Source organism: Terrapene carolina, unplaced genomic scaffold, assembly GCF_002925995.2.
Source record: "Terrapene carolina triunguis isolate 2854851 unplaced genomic scaffold, T_m_triunguis-2.0 Scaffold88, whole genome shotgun sequence".
NCBI lineage: Eukaryota > Metazoa > Chordata > Testudines > Emydidae > Terrapene > Terrapene triunguis.
The window spans coordinates 23,622,415-23,645,232 of NW_020664439.1; the positions used below are offsets into that span (position 1 = coordinate 23,622,415).

Below are 22,818 nucleotides of genomic sequence, written 5' to 3' on the forward strand. Positions count from 1 at the left end.
TTGTAGATACAGACTAACACGGCTACCCCCTGATACTTGATAGATACATTAAGCTACTATATCTTCCCAGTTTAGGGTGGTTTTGTCATAACACGTGTGTGTGTGTGTGTGTGAGACTTTTTAGGATGCATATGTTTGAATATGAGAACACGATACTTGTTGGATGAACAACTTTTAATAGAGCAGCTTTCAGGCCAAATTCCAAACTCCTAGGGGTAATAAATGACACATGCTGGCCAATACTGACCAGGAACTGTAGTATGTATGGGGCTTTTTTATATATATATAAGTAAATACTCCAAGTAAATCCTCTAGGTTGCTGTAGGAATCAAATGACAATTTTATCTTGTGTGCACAAAAGTTGATTTATTTTGCATACAATTGTGATTTGATATCTTCCCTGCTTAAGTTAAAGAAAGGTGTTGCATAAATACTTAATCTGTTCTCATGTGGAATCCTGTAGACTCTTTTAGTATGGTAGGTTCAGGAGGGAAAGGCTATATACCAGGGTAGATTAATTTTTTTACAACGTCCTCTGAATTACTTTAGAAGAGCTTTTTGTGCCATATATATTTAGGGAAAGGCTAAGTAAAATTCCCCATCTCCATGGCAAGTGCATTGTAGCATCAGTAGAACATGTTTTCAAAGCAGTTGCCTGTAACAACTGGTTTACAAAAGGGGTTAGGTTTCAGTGCTGTTCTGCAGCCTAATATTGACTTCTTATTGGTGAAGCTGTTTGTATAGGTTCCTGGTACCTAAAGAATCTAAACAAACAGATATAATTAAATCAATGAACTCCTTATGGAGGTTGTAGTTGTACAGGGAGTGCTTCTATTGAATAGCTTATTTCAAGAAATCCATGGAAATTAGCTATACCAACACACAAACCTTTTATGCTGGGGATTAATGGGGATTAATATGTCTGTAAAAAAAACTGATTAAATGGGTAGACAAGTCCATGGATAGAACCCTTGAAGGGAACCTACACTGATGTTCCACCAACCCCTGCTCCCATCAGGAAGATTTAGAGTACTGTTCCAAGGAATTCTACACCTGTAGTACAAGTTTCTACTCTATGAAGTGATACCTCTGAATACTTTACAGCAAATTTGATCAGCTGGCCTGTCTCCTCCATTGACGGGATTAACTCTGGTGCTGTTTTTGAGTCCAGTGCTGTTTCTACCTCACCTCTCACTTGGTCATTGCAGCCGATCCATGTTATGCTTTCCTTGTCACCTTGTTTCCCTCCATCCTTGTTTTTTATTCAAGTTATGGCCCTCTTTCTTTCCTTCCAACCACCTTTTTTTCCACAGGTGTGAACCTCTTATCAATGACCCTCTCTCTGCTCAGGTTGAGCAAAGGCGCCCCTCCCCCAAGATTCTAAGAGAAGCATGTTGCTGATACTTTTCAACTCTATGCAAAGCTGTCATTGAATTGTGAGAAGGGAAGGTGGAGAGAACAGCTTCCAGGTATCTTCCTCAGTGCTCCATGGTCTTGACCATAGCTAGCAGGTGTTGACTAGAAGCATCTTCCCTCTAGTGTAGGCCACTTGCTTTGTGACCAACGAACGCTGTTCATACCAGTGCTTTTTGTCAGTAAAACTTGTTGGTCCGAGGGGCGGGGGGGGTGTGGTGATGGTGGTTTTGTGTTTTTACGCACCTCTAACCAACAAATGTTTTACTGACGAAAGTGCAGTGTGGACAGTGCTTTCAGACACAGCGACCTTAGCCAGTGCCTTAGTAAATTTTGCTGCTAAACTGCAACAGAGCATGCTACTAAATCCTCTCTGCCTCTGGTTCCCCACTACCATAAGAGAAACTCCCTGACTTGGTTTTATGTTTGGAGCGTGATTTTAAAAACCTCTGATTCAGTCATGCTTCTCAGGAGCTGTAGAAATGTACTTGGGCACTCTTCTTTTCTCCAGTCACTGACACTTGGGTCTCTGACTATATATTCACTGATAGTGAATGCAGAAGCCAGGATGTCTTGTTAATTAAAAATCTGTTTTAGTCACTAGATAGTGTTTCTGTCTTGTCCCTTCACTTTCTTAGTCAGCTTAATTGTTTGCCCCCACCCCGGTTCCAATGCCAAGTTTTCCCCACCAATCTCATCTGATGTTCTGTACCATGCTCTTAATGTCTGGCCTGCTACAGTAGTCCCCTTCTTGCTTCTTGGTGGCTTTTGCAAAACCATGGAGACATTTTGGGCTGCATATCTAAGGTGACTTTTTTTAAAAAGACACTTTTATGTCAGCATTTTTAGGGTCTCAAAATACTCTGTACTCTGATTCCTGTTTTCATCTGCTCCACTTAGCTTAGAAAAGCTCCATTTGGAAGAATGGAAGATATGAGAGGCTGAAGTCTCTATCTCGCTCTTCTGCCTGTGCCTCAGAAGAGAGACTAGCTGGCTGCCAGGAGCCATTGTGATGCTGGGCACTAGAACTTGAAAGCAGGGCTACTCTGTGTCCCCACTGCTAGTGCCAAGGCAGCATGGAGGAGGAAATGGCATGACATGCTTAAATGTGCAGAAGGACTAGGGCAGGGGGTGGGAGGATAGGAGCAAGGGAACAGGAACAGTCTCTGGAATAGGCAGTGGGGGAGGATATGAGGAGACAGATGGGACAGCTGGTAGGGACATGCTAGTGGAAGGGGCAGGCTAAGGAAGATGAAGTGACAGGATCTAACTGCGAGAGCATGCTTTTCCAGAAAGAACCCAGGATTTGAGTCCCAACATTGCTCTGCTGTTAGCAAATAACTCTGAAATCCACTGGCAAAGGATGTCTCATTCCCCTTTAGAGGTTGGTCTGCACAGGATAGCACCTTACTATTGCTGTTAACTGGCAGAGCTCTGTGCAGTGGGTCTTAAGGTTTCTCTGGGGGGGGTATCAGTCTGATTCCACATAGTGGAACTTCTTGGTTTTTAGTTTTTTAAAAGCTTAGGAAATGGCATCTACATTAAAAGGGTATTAAGGCTTCCAAATCAAGCACTCAAAAGTTAGGAAATGCCAGAATTAAGGGTGCCTGTACTCCTTTCTCTCATTTTGCATATGAATTATGATCTTCAGTTACATGACCACATACTATTTTTTTTCCACAGGCCCCCTGCCTCATTCAGTGCACAGGACAGGCAGTGCTCAGGGATGAATCAGGGTTGTGTCCTGAATGAGACTGTTCCCTGTAGGACTCCTTCCTCGCTTGCTGCAGAAGATGGAAAGTGTGTAGTGAATGAGGCAGGGGACAGCAGGAGGAGACGGGATGTTTCTCATGGTTAGGTCAGTTGAATGCCACTCTAGAACATTGGATTCTAGCCCTGCCTCTCCCACAGTGCTTCTATATGATGTTGGGCAAGTCACTTAAACCAGGCTTTTCCCAAGTAGCCACTAACTCTTTTCTTCATATTCTGGGTGCTCAGTTGAAAATCTTGGAGTCCAATTTGCAGTAGAGCTGAGCACTCAGAAATGCAGCTGAAGTCAATCGGACCTGTGCACTGAACATATACAATTCAAAATACTCTGAAAAAATCAATCAGGCCCTGGGCATCTTCAACTGAGCATTCAGAATGAGTAGACACTTCCAACTTTGGCCTTAATATTTGTGCCTCTCTTCCCATTTGTTCAAAAACAAAACAAAAAAAACCCCACAACTTTACCTGATAGAGGCTTTGTAAAGATAAATTCATTAACGTTAGTGAAATACTTCCATACTATGGAGATGAGCATGAGAGAAGCCCATAAGAATGCTAATTATATATTCAGTGCAGGTTTTAAATGGTGTGCTGTAAAGTGAGGTTTGGAGTCATTGAGGATTAAAAAAAAATATTAAATAGTTACCCATTCAGTGATCACCATCCATTCTGTGCACTGAGTCATGAGTCTTGTGAGGGGAAGGGAGAATATATGATTTTAAAGACTGTTGTACATATTCACAAGAGGGCTAAATTAAGGTTGCACAGGCAACCTGAATTTTTGAGTGCTTGTTAAGTGACTTCAAAATTCTTAACATAGTTCTTTGGTATCTGATACTAATGTTAGGGTTATATACTGATACACCCCTTGCTAACTGAGGCAATTTTCCCTTTCTGACTGTTAAACGTGGAATCTAATTCCTTCTGTCACCCTGAAGTCTGGAATTAGAATGGTGTGGCATGCAAAGATGTGGAGATACTGGTTTTTTTTTGTTTTGTTTTTGTGTGTGTGTGTGGTGGCTTTTTTGTTTTTTTTTTTAAATAAAGACTGAATGTGAGAGGGTTTGTTGGATTTGCTGATCATAAAATTTAGGGAACCAGATGTGAAGCCTTTAGTCTTCAACTTACCCTTTCTGGCCTCTCATATAGCAGCACACTTCAGCCTAAAGTTCAGAGGTCCACGTAAAATCCTTGAGTTTAAGGTGAAGTAGCACTTCTATGGAGGGAATCGGGGAGTAGGGATTTTGAATGCTGTTTTAATGTACTTTAGCTTTTGTAAATATGCACATCTTTGGATATAGGTATTCAAAATTGTACATATACAAAACCACCATATAGGTGTGCTATTATCACCATAACATGGGACCTACTTAATGAATGGATTTTTGTTGCATCATATATGCTCTGGCAGAAGCAACTCAGAATAGTCTCGATTATATGTTGAGAAACGAAGATTAGTTCTGAATCTGCATCTCCTTCATGGTATACTGCACTCGACCACTGGGACAAGATAGTGTTTCTCAACTATTGAACCATGATCGTGAAGTTTAGCGAATGAAACTCAAAATTCACACCTTGGACACTTAATAAGCTATGCCCAGAGGGATGTATTTTAAACGTATACTCTGTTTAGCATCTGGAACAAGGAAAAAAAATGAAGAGTATGAAAAGCTGAACATTCTTCATATTTGTCTGAGTTGCTATGTGTCCGTTCTCTGTCCTTTCCATTTGATTCTTGAGTGTCATAGGAATCCTTCAACTGCTTTCTACCAAGCATTCCGTTTGAACAAGTTATGTGAATCGAACTTAAGTATTGAATGTATACATGCATGAACAGCTCTGCACCATGCAGTGTCTCATCATTTACATAATGTGTTCATTTTCTTCATTTAGTGCCTTTGAAATCAAGATGCTTATTGGATAGACTAGTACATCAAAGAAATCCAAAGGCAGTTCAGTCGCTCAGATGTTAATCTTCTTAAACTTTACAGAATTGAAAACATCATACAAGGTTTTTTTCCTCTTCCTTCTCCTGTGTATATCTGAAATAAACTACCTAAATTGAAAGGATTTAAATGCAGGGCAATTGCTAGTAGCTCATCCGTATTAAAACAACAATATGGATGTCTAAATCTAGTGCAAATACCTAAAATTCATTTTGTTTTTTAAAGGATGAGATTTTGGCAATGACATTTTAAAGGCCCTAATTTTTTTGGTAAGTTTATAAAAATGTCCTGTTTAAACATATGCACTTGCATTGAGGGGAAAATGTAAGGATTTTATTTATGGGCAGTTAAAAACAAATGAATCAAGCCAAGTAACTGTTTCACTTGTTCAATTCAAGTTAAGTCACCCTGATGGGGAAACAAACTTCATTCCTATAAATGAAGAGATGTTGTACTTGGTCCTCTTTTGTATCCAGTCACTGTTGAACCCATGGTGAGAAACTGCAGTAAACTCAATTTTGTTTTATGGATATGGCTTGTCAAAGATATATTACCAGTTCATTAACAGCAGCAAACAGATTTGCTTTTTCACATTATTAATTGACTTTAAGGTTTTGTAGACATTAGATTGAAGTCCTGGTAAGAAAGATTAATAGATATTAATTATATATAATTTAAGGCTTGTGGTGCATTGGCCTGTCCCAGAATCTCTGCTTCACCAGGTCTGTGGAGTATAAATTGTGTTCACTTGTTGAATGTTGATGAGCAGTTCATCATTCTGTCTTGTTTGCACTTGACTTATTGAAACAATCTCTTCAAAACTTGCACAAAGCTTCATTGGATTCTTTAAAGTTTGCTTGGCAACATTTGTACACTACAGAACATAGCACTGAATAACACCAATGCACTCATTGCTCTGTTTTCACACAGAGAAACAGTGAAGATACTACTGCATGGTTTAAAAGAAAGCAGAAAACATACTACTGTGATATCACCTAGTAAATTTGAAATGGCACTTAACTCATGTGTCCTGTTGATGAGGGCTTTGAAGTTAGGGTTGACTAGTGTGCAGTCTGGCCACTGTGTGTGTGTGTGTGTGTGTGTGGTTTCTAGGGCTAAAATCACATTGGCCAAAATGCCTGTTACTATTATTTCATTACACAATTTTATTAACATGAATAGTCTTATTTCAAACTTCAGTACTTCTACTGTAACTTTGTATTTTTATTTAATGTGACACTTTTAGGTACAAATCCCTTTTTTGCATTTGTAAAAAAGTGGCAATGTTTAGGTCCAAAATACTTCCTTTATTTAAACATATCAAAAAAAGGGTTTTGGGGCCTGAAAAGGTTATCCTCTCACATACATATTGTGTACAGACCATTAGTCCAGTTGAAATATTTTTTCTAGCTTTTAGTTACTTTATTATTTGTCACTCTTATGAGTAAGATTATATATAAATACTGGTAGATTATAAATTTGTAATCTTCTAGTTTTGGATTTCATATTTAGTCATTAAGCTAAGTAGTATGGGTATTGCAAATGTCAATGTACAAAGTCTTACCATGGATGTTCAAAACCTGCATCCTGGAAACATAAATGACTATACCAAGAAAAGGTAAAACTATACTGTTACTACTACTTTAATGCTGGGAAAATGTAAATGGTTTTCTTTATAAATTCCTGTTTTCAGTCCTGAAGAGACAGCTGTGCAAACTTTTTTTTGTAAGGATGTGTTCGCTGATTTTATGTGTTTTGCTATTTTCTAGTACAAGCAAACAATTTAAAATGAAATGTAGCAGGCATTTTATCTTTATTTGTTACCTTGGTGTGTAGGTTTTAGATTTTAATACCACTGCTGAAAGTAATGGCAAGAGCACATGCACAGTAGCGGTTTGGCAACCCTGAATGCAAAAAGTCACTAACCTGTCAGAAGTTCAACTTCCAAACTTATTGGCTTGAATCTCCACTGAGTTTTTTTTTTTTTTTTTTTCTTTAAGGGTCATGTTTTTAGTTCTGTTTTAACATGCAAAGTGGTTGGATTCTAACCTTAGGTGGGCAACAAAGAATTCCCTTAGTGGACGGAGAACTTAGCGCTTCTGTGAAGCCAGTGGCGACAACTCTCGTGCCCAATATTCTGATTGGTGTAATGTCCCTTAAGCATGTTGTCTTGGAGACATAAGTTATTACTCCTGGGGGAATTCTGCACTACTGCGCATGAGCAGAATTCATGTCTGGTGCAGAATTCCCCTTCTCTCCCCTGCCCTGCAGCAAATACTTTCTGCCCAAGAAGTGCTGCAGTTCCACCTTTCACCCACCAGAGGCTACTGTGACACCAGAACAGCCAGCTGACAGGCAATAACAGCTAGCAGCTTGCTGTGTTCATCACAGCAGCCTGCCCGTGGAGCCAGGTTAGGAGGCAGAGTAGGGCACACGGGGCAGCAGGGGCTGTGTGTCAGACTGGGTTCAGAAGGGTTAGTGGAGGCAGGGGACACACAGGCACATACTCAGGAGCTAGTGGGGTGACAGCATTGAGCCAGGGCAATATGGGGGGAGGGAGGCTCCGGGGCCATATGTGGGAGGGGGCAGATGTGCCTGATTGAATGGGAGAGGCTCAGGATCAGCCAGGGTCTGCACGGGGGAGGCTCACCAGCTCTCTAACAGTCCCCCCCCCAACCCCAAAGAAACTTTTTTCCATACTTCTCCCACTCACACCCAACAAACATCCAGCTTCACTCCCAGGCTCCTTCCTGCTCCCTCAGCTCTTCCATTATCTCTGACTCCCCCAAACCTTTGCACTGCTTCTTTGGGGTGCAGGAAATACATTTCTGTATTGTAGTTGAAATGAATTACTCAAAAGTTCTGTATTAGTATGCCTAGTAAGGAATCTGTTTGTCCAAAAAAAAAAAAAAATTCCTGAATCTTTTTTTTTGGGGGGGGGGGGGGGGGGTGTCTGTATTGTTACAGACATACTTGCTGGCACTGGCAGGTATTTTGAAATGAATCACCAAAATGAGACTGTGATTATATTGTGTTTTGAAAATATGTAGAATTTTGCATATTTTAAAATATTCACAGAATTTTTAATTTTTTGGTGCAAAATTCTCCCAGAAGTAAATTACGCTGGGGCTGGCAGGCACAGAATCAGGGACCCATAATCAGCTCCCTGATGGCCCATCTCCCTTATATAAAGTGGAACTCTGATGCGGGGGAAATTCAAGCCCTAAATATCTGACTTTATCAGACTTCAATGATCTGATCACAGTACAAAAAAATTAAATGTTTCTTGTCCTTTTAAGAAACTTAATTTGTGAAAGAAGAAATCAATTTTGCAACCTTGGTCTAGTCATGATAGGGAGCTACCTGTGGCTTTCTTAACTCTTTCTTTAATGTGAGAATTTCTTCAGTGTTGTCAGAACATTGTTTAATCTTGCCTTACAACTCCTCCCCCCCCCCCCCAATTAATAGGATTTATATTCTCCTGTAGCTAACCATCTTTTGGGAATATTGAGTCAATAAAGCTGAACATAAATTGCTGCAAGAGCTAACAAAATATAGTGAGGTGATATTCAAATGCAAAGAGATTAAAATAAAAGATTAGAAGAAACCTAGACTTTCATCACAACCTAACCTTGCATGGCAGGAGGCTATAAGTGACTTTTTTTTGTACTTGGTTGCTTGAAAGCAATGAGTCATTATTGAGGCTTCCCTGGGGAAGTCTACAAATGTTGTTTTTCCTGCTTACCATTCAAACAGGTGTTGCTAGGTGCACTACTGGCCCCATGAGTTTTTCCTCTTTAATAACACAAGATTATTTAAAAGACGTAAAGGGGAACAAATGCCTCTGACTTGGATGGTGGCTTTTCTTTAAGTATTAATGGTGATAGTCATAAGATCCTAGCTGGATTTATTGCTCTGAAACAGTTATTGTTTACATTGTTGCTACCCTGGCTGAAAACTAGCCAGGTTCCCATGTGCATCCTCACCTTCCTTTGTGCAGTCAAAGCAGAACAAAGGAGACTTAGGATGGGCCAGGAACTGGTCCTAAAATCCTAGAGGGAGGAGAGCAGGGATAGTGTCAAAACCAGTCTATATGTGTCCTGAGCTTTGCTGGACCGTAGATGGAGGAAAGGCATTGGGGAGAGAGAGACTGGCAGTGTTTCCATCATGAATTTCTGTCAAATTTTCATGTGTCAAAGCATCACAGTACAAATAAAACAGGTTAGGATTTGTTTATACCGACAAAGAGCTCCCAAACTTCATCCCATGTAATGTCTCTGAATGTCTCTCTTCACCCCTTTCTCTGTAAATCTAGTGGACTGATACATGCCTCCTGTGAGGGATTAATCTAAACAAACTATGTATTCCACTCTGAGACTCTTGACTACCAGATGACATCTAGGAAAAGGACAAACTTCCCTTATGGGACTGGGAGAATCAGACACATTGCGGGGAGGACCAGAAAATAGTATATCCCCTTCTCCACATCCCTCTTGTCATTATCAATAATTGGGGGATTCTTTTCAAACTAGGGTTTAACTGTCTTGGAATTGAAGTTACGTGAGGATTCTGTAGCAATTCCAAGAAATCTACCTGGGAATAGCTTGTTCTTACAACAAAGCAGCCTGGTGACTGCTGAGTTAAATAAACTACTGCCTGAGATGTGGTTTCTTCTCTCATGTAAAATACACACAATGACATTCTTGCCCCACACATGTAGTGCACAGTAGGGGGATATGATGTGACTTCTTCAAATTAAATGCTTCACTAAAACGGAGAGAGAGTTAGCTCCTAGAGAGTGCAAAAAATAATTCAGTAAGCCTTAAAATAGACTGTAGGCCACAAATAACCCACACTTTTCTTTTGCATACAACTCTAGCGCAACATAAAACCACATTTTGGGGGTCCTTCTAAAATAGTTTATAAGCCTTTAAAGAATGTGTAGACTATTACTCTTGTGGCTGAATATCTCGTTCTCCTCCTTCAGGTCCTTTCTTAAATTCTCTTTTGCCATGATATCTATTTAAAAAACAAACTTGGCAACTGGTAGGCAGCTGGTGTGCTGATCAATATCATGTCACTGTTATTTTGTGCTCTCCGTTTCTGCCTGTATTCCCCGTTGTCCTGTCCTATACTTTGATTGTCCCTCCCACAAAGAGCTTACAATCTTTGTTCACGGTTGTACAGCATCTAGCACAAGTGGCTCTTGGGCAATACCATAAAACAGATAAATAATTGGATGCAAATATTCCATACTTTCACTTGATGTTAATGTAGTGATTGGAGCAGCAGATATTCATTTTGATTCTAACTGGGTCTTATACTTAGAAACAATATACCGGTCTGGTAATTTGAGCATTACAATGGGAGTCAGGAACTTGGTGTTAAATCTGAGCTCTGCTGTTGATTTGCAGTGTGGTCTCCCTTTTGGGGGCCAAGTCTCAACCTCTTTCTCAGCTTCCCCATCTATAAAATGAAGAGAAGAAATCTCTCCCATAGGGTGACCAGATGTCCTGATTTTATAGGGACAGTCCCAATTTTTGGGTCTTTTTCTTATATAGGCTCTTATTACCCCCACCTCCTGTCCTGATTTTTCACACTTGCTGTCTGGTCACCCTACTCTCCCCTGACTATTGTGATAATTGCTAGTATGGTGCTTTGAAAATCAGCATTTTCAAAGTGCTTTATGTGAACTAGCTATGACTATGTGAAAGAGGTGGGGAAATGGAAGAAAAGACTCCTGTATCTTCCTGTTGAGCGGGTTGCCCCCACTTCCTGTAACAAGGCTTCCCCTCTGGTGTAATAGAAAGGAGAGCATCTGCATCCTAAATAGCAGTTGCCTATTGGGGAAAGTGAGCCTGACATATTGTAAATGATCTTAGAACAAATCTAGGGATTTTTTTTGTTTAAGCTGTCTCAGGTACTTATGTATCAGAGGGGTAGCCGTGTTAGTCTGGATCTGTAAAAAGCAACAAAGAGTCCTGTGGCACCTTATAGACTAACAGATGTATTGGAGCATAAGCTTTCGTGGGTGAATACCCACTTCGTCAGACGCATGTAAACTGACAAACCCACGAAAGCTTATGCTCCAATACATCTGTTAGTCTAGAAGGTGCCACAGGACTCTCGGGTACTTATATGCCTTCTTCTATTTGCACACCTCCAAAGCTTAAAGTATTTATCCTAACAACTCCTCTGAGATGAAGTACTGTTATCCCCATTTCACAGATGGGAAAGTGAGGCACAAAGGGCTAGATTCACAAAATGTCTTAAGCCCTCTAACTGCCACTTTAGAAGCCTAAATCCCAGAATCAGACTCTACTTAGTCATAAAGCCACTGCTCACCTCCCACCAGCTTCTTGCTAAAACAGCTTCGGTGCCTATGCCAGAAGAGGTTTGCACCTGAGAATCCCAAACAGAGAGAGGTACCTCCCTGCAGCCCACATTTAACCACTTAAAATAGAACCTCAGAGTTACGAACTGACCAGTCAACCGCACACCTCATTTAGAACCAGAAGTACGCAATCAGGCAGCAGAAGAGACGGGGGGGGGATTTTGAGCAAATACAGTATGGTACTGTGTTAAACATAAACTACTAAGCCACATTTTTCTTCTGCACTTTTTTTAGTAAAGTTTCAAAGCTGTATTAAGTCAATGTTCAGTTGTAAACCTTTGAAAAAAATAACGTTTTGTTCAGCGATACGAACAATCTCCATTCCCGAGGTGTTCATAACTCCGAGGTTCTACTGTATCTCTGAGAGCGAGAGACAGGGCTTAGCACACAGGCCTCAGTTTAGCATCTTCCGTTGGCTAGCTTAGGCAAGGACTGGTCTCGTGAATCCCATTCTGAGGTGCCCCTCTCTCCCCATTTATAGCATAGGGAGCTTAGGTACCTAATTCTGGCTTTGTGAATTCCAATAATTTTCTAGGCACCTAAAAGTTCGGCATGGTGATGCTCAGCATTACTATGCCCAAGTTTCTTTGTGAATCTAAGAACATAATGGCCGTACTGGGTCACACCAAAGGTCCATCTAGCCCACAATCCTGTCTTCCAACAATGGCCAATGCCAGGTGTCCCAGAGGGAATGAATAGAATAAGTAATCATCAAGTGATCCATTCCCTGTCACTCATTCACAGCCTCTGGCAAACAGAGGTTAGAGACACCATCCTTGCCCATCCTGGCTAATAGCCATTGATGGACCTATACGCCATGAATTTATCTAATTCTTTTTTGAACCCTGTTATAGACTTGGCCTTCACAACATCCTCTGGCCAGGAGTTCCACAGGTTGACTGTGCGTTGTGTGAAGAAATACTTCCTTTTGTTTGTTTTTAAACCTGCTGCCTATTAATTTCATTTGGTGACCCCTAGTTCGTGTTATGAGAAGGAGTAAATAACACTTCCTTATTTACTTTTTCCATACCAGTCATAATTTTATAGACCTCAATCATATCCTCCCCCTTAGTTGTCTTTTCCAAGTTGAAAAGTCCCAGTCTTCTCATACTGAAGCCGTTCCATACCCCTAGTCATTTTTGTTGTCCTTTTTCTGAATCTTTTCTAATTCCAATGTATTTTTTTTGAGATGGGGCAACCACATCGACACGCAGTATTCAAGATGTGGGCGTACCATGGATTTATATAGAGGCAATATATTTTCTGTCTTATCTATCCCTTTCTTAATGATTCCTAACAATTCTGTTCGCTTCTTTGACTGCCGTTGCACATTGACTGGATGTTTTCAGAGAACTATCCACAGTGACTCAAGATCTTTCTTAAGTGGTAACTGCTAATTTAGACCCCCTCGTTTTATATGTATAGTTGGGATTGTTTTTTCCAGTGTGCATTACTTTGCATTTATCAACATTGAATTTCATCTGCCATTTTGTTGCCCAAAGAGACTAACGGCCAGATTTGCATTCACTTATTCTCAATGGAATTACCGGGTGCTAAATTCTTCTCAAAATCTGCCTCTAAGTGACTTGCCCTAGGTTACACTGGAAGTCTATTGCAGAACAGGGAATTGAACCGGTCTCTCTTAATCCCAGGCTAATACCCTAACCACTGGATCATCCTTCCTCTTATGTTGTTTACCAGAAGGTTCCCAAAACATAAACATAGTTGATTTTCAATAGCTCTAACTAAAACTTACTATTTCCTAGTGAGCTATCAGTACATCTTGTTAGTTTAGCTATTAAGATAATTTAAGTATGCTACTCCTCCAAAACCATAACTTTTTGGTATTGGGTCTACTGTTGTTGTGGAGTGTTACCCCAATAGAAACTTATCTTGATTTCTATGATTAAATGGCACCACAGAAGTGTCCTTAGTGACCAAGGATTTGTCTTCATGGGGAAACTGATCGCCATAGCTATAGTGGAATAATTATTCCACTGTGGCTATGCCGGTCAATTTTCTGTGTATACAAGACCTTAAGTTCAGGATCAGACCTAGAATCTATTGTGGATCCCAAAGGAAAGTGGTAACTTCACGCAGATAGGCCTAGCTACTCCTGTAAACTGTAATCAAAACAGTGATTTGACTTCAGAAGAGCTGAATAACTTAAAAAAAAAATAATCGTTAAGATCCCTCCATGTCACCCAATGTTGCACAGTTGCCTAAATGCACTGTGTGTTTGGGTGAGGTCAGAGAGTTGTTTATCTACACTGTTTTGGTGACAGGTCTCCACCTTCCTCTGGAGAGCTGCTGGCACCTTGACACCGGTTCTAAAGGAACCCTCCATTACAGTAAATCCAACAATATTCCCTACTAACCTCAGAGCAGCTTTTCTGATCTCCTCTTCCACAAAGAGCAAGATTTCCATCTTCTAGGGACAGGCAAAGCTGTGGTAGTGGTGGGAGGGTTAACAAGCCGCAAGACATGTGAACATTATTCTCAATTTCACAGACGTTATTTCACAAGAAATACCAAGAAAGGGGTAAGAAAATACTTAAATCCATGTGGCGGGGATTTTTTCCCCTTGGCCACTAACTTGCAGTAGTCATGTAGTTCCTGAGGAAATAGACTTTACAGCTAATCAATACCTCTTATGTAGGGCATGTCTTCTGTAACTTACTTTAAAAAGTGAAGCTTGAAGTTGGTTTACTTCATCAAATCATTGAGATTTGCAACCTTATTTAAATGTGAAAGAAAATTGATACCTAGCAATATGGCTGAGATTTAAATTCATGGAAGTGAAGCAATTCATAACTTTCAACTTGGCTTAGTATGTGTACTTTATTGAGCATTATGTAACCTTTTAAAACTAAACACTACTTTATGAACATAAAACTGAATTTATTAAACCATAAACCATTTTTATGTCCAAACTTCAAACTACTGATTGCTAACAAACTTTCCCAGAGTATCACTTTTTACTGAGAACAATAATCATCATAAACAAAATTTCAATCCAGAGGGTAACAAGTGTGGAATGTTTCTAAAAATATCACAGTTCATTTATGATTAATTGGTACTTTCATTATGGTGATGATTTAATCCACTTTGACAAGGTTAAATTTAAATAAGCAGGAAGTCTCTGAGATTATAATGGATACCTAAACATCTTTCAGGATGCTGCTGAAGGTAGAATGCCTTTAACTATCCACTCCAATTCCATTCTCTCAACGCCTGCGCTTTTTTTTTGGGACACTTTCTTACTTATCTTCTTTACTTCAACTTCTTATTCATTTGAACAATATCTTTAAACTATTTAATCTCTAGTAAGATATGCTATTTCATTAACTGTAAACGTGCACTTAAAGAACTCTACTACAGATAACACTTGCTGGTCGTCATCATGCTCTCAAAGATGCTAGTTCTGTGACTTTCCTTTCCAAATAAAAGCATAGCATGCATTGGGTATAGTACTAGTTTATCCACCAGAGGGTACCTTTTGACAATATTGTAGAAGCTTGTTGATATTTTATGCTGCATATTAACTTACCTGTGTCATACTTCCATCTAACCCCATGCTTTTTAAAACAGAGAAAACAAATAATTGCAGCAATGAAACTAGGATTTTTCTAAACGTATCAGTGATGCATAGTAATGTGGATAGGGTTTGTGGTTACTAAGGCATTTAAGTGTGAACTCTTCCCAGGGAAAAAAAATCTAAATAGTATTTGGATTAATAGATTGGGCAGAGGTACAACTACAATTTGTGCAATGTTTGCGCAAGCACATACAGTCTTGTGTCTACTTAAAGCTTGGAAACTTCATAGATTCTAGGACTGGAAGGGATCTCGAGAGGTCATTGAGTCCAGTCCCCTGCCCTCATGGCAGGACCAAATACTGGCTAGACCAGGGGTCGGCAACCTTTCAGAAGTGGTGTGCCGAGTCTTCACTTATTCACTTTAACTTAAGGTTTCGCGTGCTGGTAATACATTTTAACGTTTTTTAGAAGGGGTCTCTCTGTAAGTCTATATTATATAACTAAACTATTGTATGTAAAGTAAACAAGGTTTTCAAAATATTTAAGAAGCTTAAGTAAATTAAAATGCTGACCTTACACCGCTGGCCCACTCAGCCTGCTGCCAGCCTGGGGTTCCGTTCACTTAGTTCGGCAGCAGGCTGAGCGGGGGAGGGGAGAGCTTGATTGCCGGCAGGCAGGACCAAGCTTCTGCCTCCTGCCCCCGCAGGAGAGCGCGGTGGGCGGGGGCGCTGAGTGGGGCCGGGACCCTGGCAGGCGGCAGGCAGCAGCCGGCAGCCGGGACCCCAGACTGGCAGCGGGCTGAGCAGGGCCAGCAGCCGGGACCCCAGACCGGAGGTGCGGGTGGGAATGTGAGGGGAGGGTGCAGGAGCTCCTGTTTGGTGCTCAGGGTGGGGGTGGGGATGTGAGGGGGCACAAGAGTCAGGGCATGGGGTGCAGGAGTCAGAACAGAGGCTGGAGGTGTGTGAGGGGGTGCAGGAGTCAGGGTGTGGGATGGCTGGGTATGTGTGGGGGGGTGCAAGGGTCAGGGCGGAGGGCTGAGGGTGTGGGGGGTGCAGGGGTCAGGGCAGAGGGTTGGGGGTGGGGGGGGGGCTCCCAGCCCCCTGCCATGAGCAGCTCACGGCAGGGGGCTGAAGGGATTATGCCCCGATTTTTTTCCCACCCCTTTCTCCAGGGCCCCGTCCGTCCGTCCCCACCTCTTCTCTGCCTCCTCCCCAGAGCAGCGAGCACGCTGCGGCTCCGCTTCCGCTCCCCCTCCCCCTCACAAGGGCCATCAGCTGATCGGTGCAGGGAAGGAGAGGAGGAGGCTCAGGAAGGCACCACACTGGGGGAAGAGCGGGGGAGGGGGGAGCTTGACTGCCGGCAGGCAGGACCAAGCTTCTGCCTCCTGCCCCCGCAGGAGAGCGCGGTGGGCGGGGGCACTGAGTGGGGCCAGGACCCTGGCAGGCGGCAGGCAGCAGCGTGCCATTAAAAATCGGCTCACGTGCCATCTTTGGTACACGTGCCGCAGGTTGCCGACCCCTGTCTAGACCATCCCTGATAGACTTTTATCTAACCTACTCTTAAATATCTCCAGAGATGGAGATTCTACAACCTCCCTAGGCAATTTATTCCAGTGTTTTACCACCCTGACAGTTAGGTTGGACATTAGGAAAAAGTTCCTAACTCCCTTGCTGCAGTTTAAGCCCATTGCTGCTTGTTCTATTCTTAGAGGCTAAGGTGAACAAGTTTTCTCCCTCCTCCTTATGACACCCTTTTAGATATCTGAAAACTGATATCATGTCCCCTCTCAGTCTTCTCTTTTCCAAACTAAACAAACCGAATTCTTTCAGCCTTCCTTCATAGGTCATGTTCTCAAGACCTTTAATCACTCTTGTTGCTCTTCTCTGGACCCTCTCCAATTTCTCCACATCTTTCTTGAAATGCGGTGCCCAGAACTGGACACAATACTCCAGTTGAGGCCTAACCAGCGCACAGTAGAGCGGAAGAATGACTTCTCGTTTCTTGCTCACAACACACCTGTTAATGCATCCCAGAATCATGTTTGCTTTTTTTGCAACAGCATCACACTGTTGACTCGTATTTAGCTTGTGGTCCACTATAACCCCTAGATCCTTTTCTGCCGTACTCCTTTCTAGATAGTCTCTTCCCATTCTGTATGTGTGAAACTGATTGTTCTTTCCTAAGTGGAGCACTTTGCATTTGTCTTTGTTAAACTTCATCCTGTTTTACCTCAGACCATTTCTCCAATTTGTCCAGATCATTTTGAATTATGACCCTATCCTCCAAAGCAGTTGCAATCCCTCCCAGTTTGGTATAATCTGCAAACTTAATAAGCATACTTTCTATGCCAATATCTAAGTCGTTGATGAAGATATTGAACAGAGCCGGTCCCAAAACAGACCCCTGCGGAACCCCACTTGTTATACCTTTCCAGCAGGATTGGGAACCATTAATAACTACTCTCTGAGTATGGTTATCCAGCCAGTTATGCACCCACCTTATAGTAGCCCCATCTAAGTTGTATTTGCTTAGTTTATCGATAAGAATATCATGCGAGACCGTATCAAATGCCTTACTAAAGTCTAGGTATACCACATCCACCGCTTTTCCCTTATGCACAAGACTCGTTATCCTATCAAAGAAAGCTATCGGATTGGTCTGACATGATTTGTTCTTTACAAATCCAAGCTGGCTATTCCCTATCACCTTACTACCTTCCAAGTGTTTGCAGATGATTTCCTTAATTACTTGCTCCATTATCTTCCCTGGCACAAAAGTTAAACTAACTGGTCTGTAGTTTTCTGGGTTGTTTTTATTTCCCTTTTTATAGATGGGCACTATATTTGCCCTTTTCCATTCTTCTGGAATCTCTCCCATCTCCCATGATTTTCTAAAGATAATAGCTAGAGGCTCAGATACCTCCTCTATTAGCTCCTTGAGTATTCTAGGATGCATTTCATCAGGCCCTGGTGACTTGCAGGCATCTAACATTTCAAAGTGATTTTTAACTTGTTTTTTTTATGTTATCTTCCAAACCCACCCCCTTCCCATTAGCATTCACTATGTTAGGCATTCCTTCAGACTTCCCGGTGAAGACCAAAACAAAAGTCATTAAGCATCTCTGCCGTTTCCTGTTACTGTTTCTCCCTCCTCACTGAGCAGTGGGCCTACCCTATCCTTGGTCTTCCTCTTGCTTCTAATGTATTGATAAAAAGTCGTCTTGTTTCCCTTTATTCCTGTAGCTAGTTTGAGCTCATTTTGTGCCTTTGGATTCTGCATGGTCGCCTGTGATGGTGGACTGTCCTGATGGTCACCCGTGCTGATGAGTTCGCCACAGTGGCCAAACAGGAAATGAAATTCAGAAGTTCCCGGGGCTTTTACTACCTACCTGGCAAGTGCATCGGAGTTGAGTGTTGTCCAGAGCGGTCACAAGGAAGCATTCTGGGATAGCTCCCAGAGGCTACTCCACTTGCCGACGAGGGGAGTAGCGCTAAAATCGACCTTGCTGGGTTAAATTTGGGGTAGTGCAGACGCAAATCGATGGTATTGGCCTCCGGGAGCTATCCCAGAGTGCTCCATTGTCACCACTTGGGACAGCACTTTGAACTCCCATGCACTAGCCAGGTTCACAGGAAAAGCCCCGGGAACTTTTGAATTTCATTTCCTGTTTGGTCAGCGTGGCGAACTCAGCAGCACAGCTCTCTCCTGCCATCAAAGAGCAGCTACACTGTGCACCTTTTAGCGGCATAGCTGTAGCAGCACAGCTGTGTCACTAAAAGGCACGTAGTGTAGACATAGCCTAAGAATAACTTAAGGGGGGGAGGAGTGTTGCATTATAATTCTCCTTGTAAATTGACATTAGAAAAATAAGCAAACTCCAGTTACCTTTTTTAAAAATTCCTCTTTTCTGTAATGTGGTTCACTTCTGGCTTGTTGTGCTTTTAACAGCATCACAGATGGCTGTTAGAATAGCTGTAACTCCCAGCCTCTAAGGGATTCTCAGTTCAATGGGGTTTTTCCTCTTTTTCTAGTAACTGACTAAAAATGAGAGGGAACTAAATGTATATATGTGCCTGTCTTGCTGTGGCTTTTTAGAGGGAAGAATGGAGTCCCAGCTAACTGACTCAGACTGGAATCCTTGCCATTTTGAAGGGTGGCAACAAGGGAGACTGGAAATATAGGGAAAGCCGTTGTAGGTTGTCAGATGGCCATAAAGCACTGGGGGGCCAATCTTGATTTCTGTTGCAGTCCAGTGGGAATTTTCATATTGGATTCAGTAAGAGCTGGATCAAGTGTCTTCAGTTGTAAAGAATCTACCTGTCTTTTAAAATAAATAAATCTTTCATTTACAACTTAGAGACTTGATATATATTTTAATCAGAATTCTGTTAGCCTCTAGGACAGCTTTATAACTTTTTTAAATGGACAAAAGAAATATTGCTATGCTTGAACCATTACACTTGGTGCTGGAGTCCTATCTAAAGTTTGTTGTGTTTTCTGTAATCTTCTAACCCTGACATTCTTCTGTCCTCCACACTCCCCTCTAAAATAAACTCTTTGCTAATCTGATTTGTCACTTTTAAAAACTTTAGGCAATGAAATGACATTTATCTGTGTTGCTCAAGTGAGTTCAGTGTACTTCACGTGGGTTTAGCAAACCTTCATTCACAGAATCTTCTAACCAGAATATTGATGTAATTAAAAAAGCAGGCAGATCTACTCATTCTAAATGGTAGACTGCCCAGAGATATTCTCCAAAATTAATATATTAAATACTAATAGAAGAAGTCAATGTGAGGACAGAAAAGGTGGTTCTCTAGTCATCCTTGTCACTTGTACTCAGTTCACGTTTGGGGAGTTTCTTCTCAGCCATAACATCTAGCAGCTTAATCTCATTTTTAAATGAAAACTGAGGTTTTCATTTCAAGATAGTTGCTTCAGAGATGTGGTACTGTACTTTACCGCACAGCATACTGGTTCAGTCATAGTCCTGGCTGTTAAGGTTAAATTCTATTTTCAAGGGTCCCAATTCTGCAATGACTACACAGGCAGACCCTGCACCCTGATAGTTAAAGCTGTTTTACTGAAACAGATTAATACTACAGGACTGTTTAAACTTCAAATCCAAAATGAAGATTTCATTCTTACTGTTTAGAATTACACTTAATATTATGTTCAAAATGCATATAATCATGCTACAAACTGTTACCTCTGTGAAAGTAAAACACAAAAATAAACTGTTTACTTTCTACTTCTTCCTTCCTTCCCCCCACCCCCAAAAACCCCACCTTTTAAAATAAGTTTATTGGTTATGGTTTTCCTCTCCTTAAGAAGTTGCACTTTGGATGTGTACTAGTTGATTTGAGATTAATGATGATACTTGAAGGGCTGTCATTTTTTTAAAATTGATTTTTGTGGTAGGCTAACATGTTAAACTATCTTAGCTAGTTACAGAATAGGGATATATATCTGAATCGTAATGCTAGAAGAAAAAGGAAGCTAGCTTTGGTGACCATTTTGAGGAAGGACATCTACAGTACCCTTGTAACTCGGGGAAGCTTGAAAGTTAGCAAGACACGGAAACAATTTTGTTGTTTAATTCGTATTAAAATGGGTTGTTTTTTTAATTAGACTGTCTGAAATTGTCATCTTAAAAGTCTGCAAAACTCTATTCCTAAAATGCATTGAGGCATTTTGCCATCTTGTGCTGATGGTCTGAAACCTGATTTGCTAAAACACTCTGCATTAGCACTTGGCACTGGAGAAACATGTCCCATACCAGTAAGCACCTAAATGGGACTAATTTAATGGCCTACAATAGGATTCTAGTTACCTTATTGGATGGGGCATCCAGAGTTTCCTGGGAGCAAATGAACACAGTTGTGGGATTCCAGAATTTTGTGTACCTTTTTTTTTTTTTTTAAATGCTCTCATTGATTACTGGCGCACTACTGCAAAGCCAAAGGAACGCTCCTGATTATATAGCTCCTCTACTGGCAGCTAATTAGTAAGTAAATGCTGAGGACAAATACTACTACAAGGTTGTTGGGGGTGTGTGTGTGTGTGTGTGTGTGTGTGTGAAAACATTTCATATTGGCGTGTGATGTAGCAAGTTTGCATATTTGCTAATATATTACATAACCTTTTGTTTCTCTAAGTGAGAGTGTGGATAATGAGGAAGGGAAATTAAACAGTAACTGAACTAGATTAAGGTATATAATGGCTGGTAATTTTAGATGTCCAAAGGCATGGATTACGGGGGTTATGTTTTATACAGTAAAAACTTTATCTGGCATATGGGGGAGGGAGAGAGGGGGTATGGGGAATGCCGGTAAATGAAAAATTCCAGTTAACTAAGAGGGAGGGAGTTTGGGCATGGGAGGGTATGTGGGGCGCAGGCTCTGGGAAGGAGTTTGGGTGCAGGAGGGGGTAGGGGGTTGGGCACGGGAGGGGTTTCGAGGTGCCAGATCCAGGGGGCACTCACCTCAGGCGGCTCCCCGCAAGCAGTGACCTGTCCCTGCTGTTCCCAGGCGGAGGTGCGGCTAGGCAACTCTGCACACTGCCCCTGCCCCACCCCAAGCACTGGCTCCACAGCTACCATTGGCTGAGAACCACGGTCAGCGGGAGCTGCGGGGGCAGCACCTGCAGGTGGAGGCAGCATGCAGAGCAGCCTAGCCACGCCTCTGCCTAGGAACAGCAGGGACAGGTTGCTGCTTGCGGGGAACTGCCCGAGGTAAGCACCGCCCAGATCCGGCACTCCAAAGCCCCTCCCAAGCCCCCGCCCGCACCCTGTCCCGCACTCCAAACCCCATGTGGCTATTCCTCTGCCTAGGAGCAGCAGGGACATGTCACTGCTTCCGGGGAGCTACGCAGAGCCAGGTAGAGAGTCTGCCGGCCCCGTGCCAACCGGACTATAAACTGGACTTTCTATGAAGATTAGAAATGCCAGTTTATAGAGCTTTCAGGTTGGTACAGGGCCAGTTAACATAGCCATTACTGTAGTTGGTAAACTGAAGAAGCTTGAATGGGGAGTGGCAATATATATTTCAGAGCTCTAATTGTTCCAGACAGTTAAGGAGAACTTCCACAGAGGATGTAATGTGTTATGGAATTCTTAAAGCCTCTTAAGAGTTAGTCTCTCAGCAAAGGCACATGTGTCATAAGACAGACCTTTAACAATCTATTACTTGCAAGATTTGTATGTACAAATGGGTTCAATGTTTAGTCAAGTAAGAGTAATCTAATATCCGCTGAATTTTTTTTTTTTTTTTTTACAGTGCGTCTGGTGCAAGTGTTGTAGCCATTGACAACAAAATAGAACAGGCAATGGTAAGTAGAAAACAAAGATTCCTATTTTGAATAGGACAAGCAGTTAATGAATTAGATGAAATCTTTCGAGCTATGTTCATTTTTATTCAAACATGCTATCTTCCGGATAATGCAGATTCCTAGAATAAAATTGAGTATCATTAGCCAGAATTGCAGATGTAATGTCTGTTCCCCTCCCCTCAATTAGGTCTGATTCTTCCATTCCATCATATGGAGAGTGGATTTTCCTAGATTATGGAACAGATCAGGATTAGTTTTACGTTATGTCCAAAGAGCTTCCTACCCTTGGTGTTGGTACACAAGAGTTTTTAAACATTTTGAAAGGATTTAACATAAAAACATGGATTACATGTAAGACACAGAAGATATAGCACACTTTTTAAAAAAAAAAATTATTTGGTTACTTAATATTTAATTAAACAAAATTA

The 22,818-nt window shown here is 41.6% G+C and overlaps 1 protein-coding gene across 1 annotated transcript in view; it reads left to right on the forward strand.

Moving 5' to 3' along the window:
* TSC22D2 (TSC22 domain family member 2) overlaps positions 1-22,818 on the forward strand; it is a 38,321-nt gene that overhangs the window by 13,115 nt on the left and 2,388 nt on the right. The window contains exon 2 of the mRNA XM_024209027.2: positions 22,339-22,390. Coding sequence (XP_024064795.1) covers positions 22,339-22,390 — 52 coding nt within the window. The remainder of the gene's footprint in view (positions 1-22,338; positions 22,391-22,818) is intronic.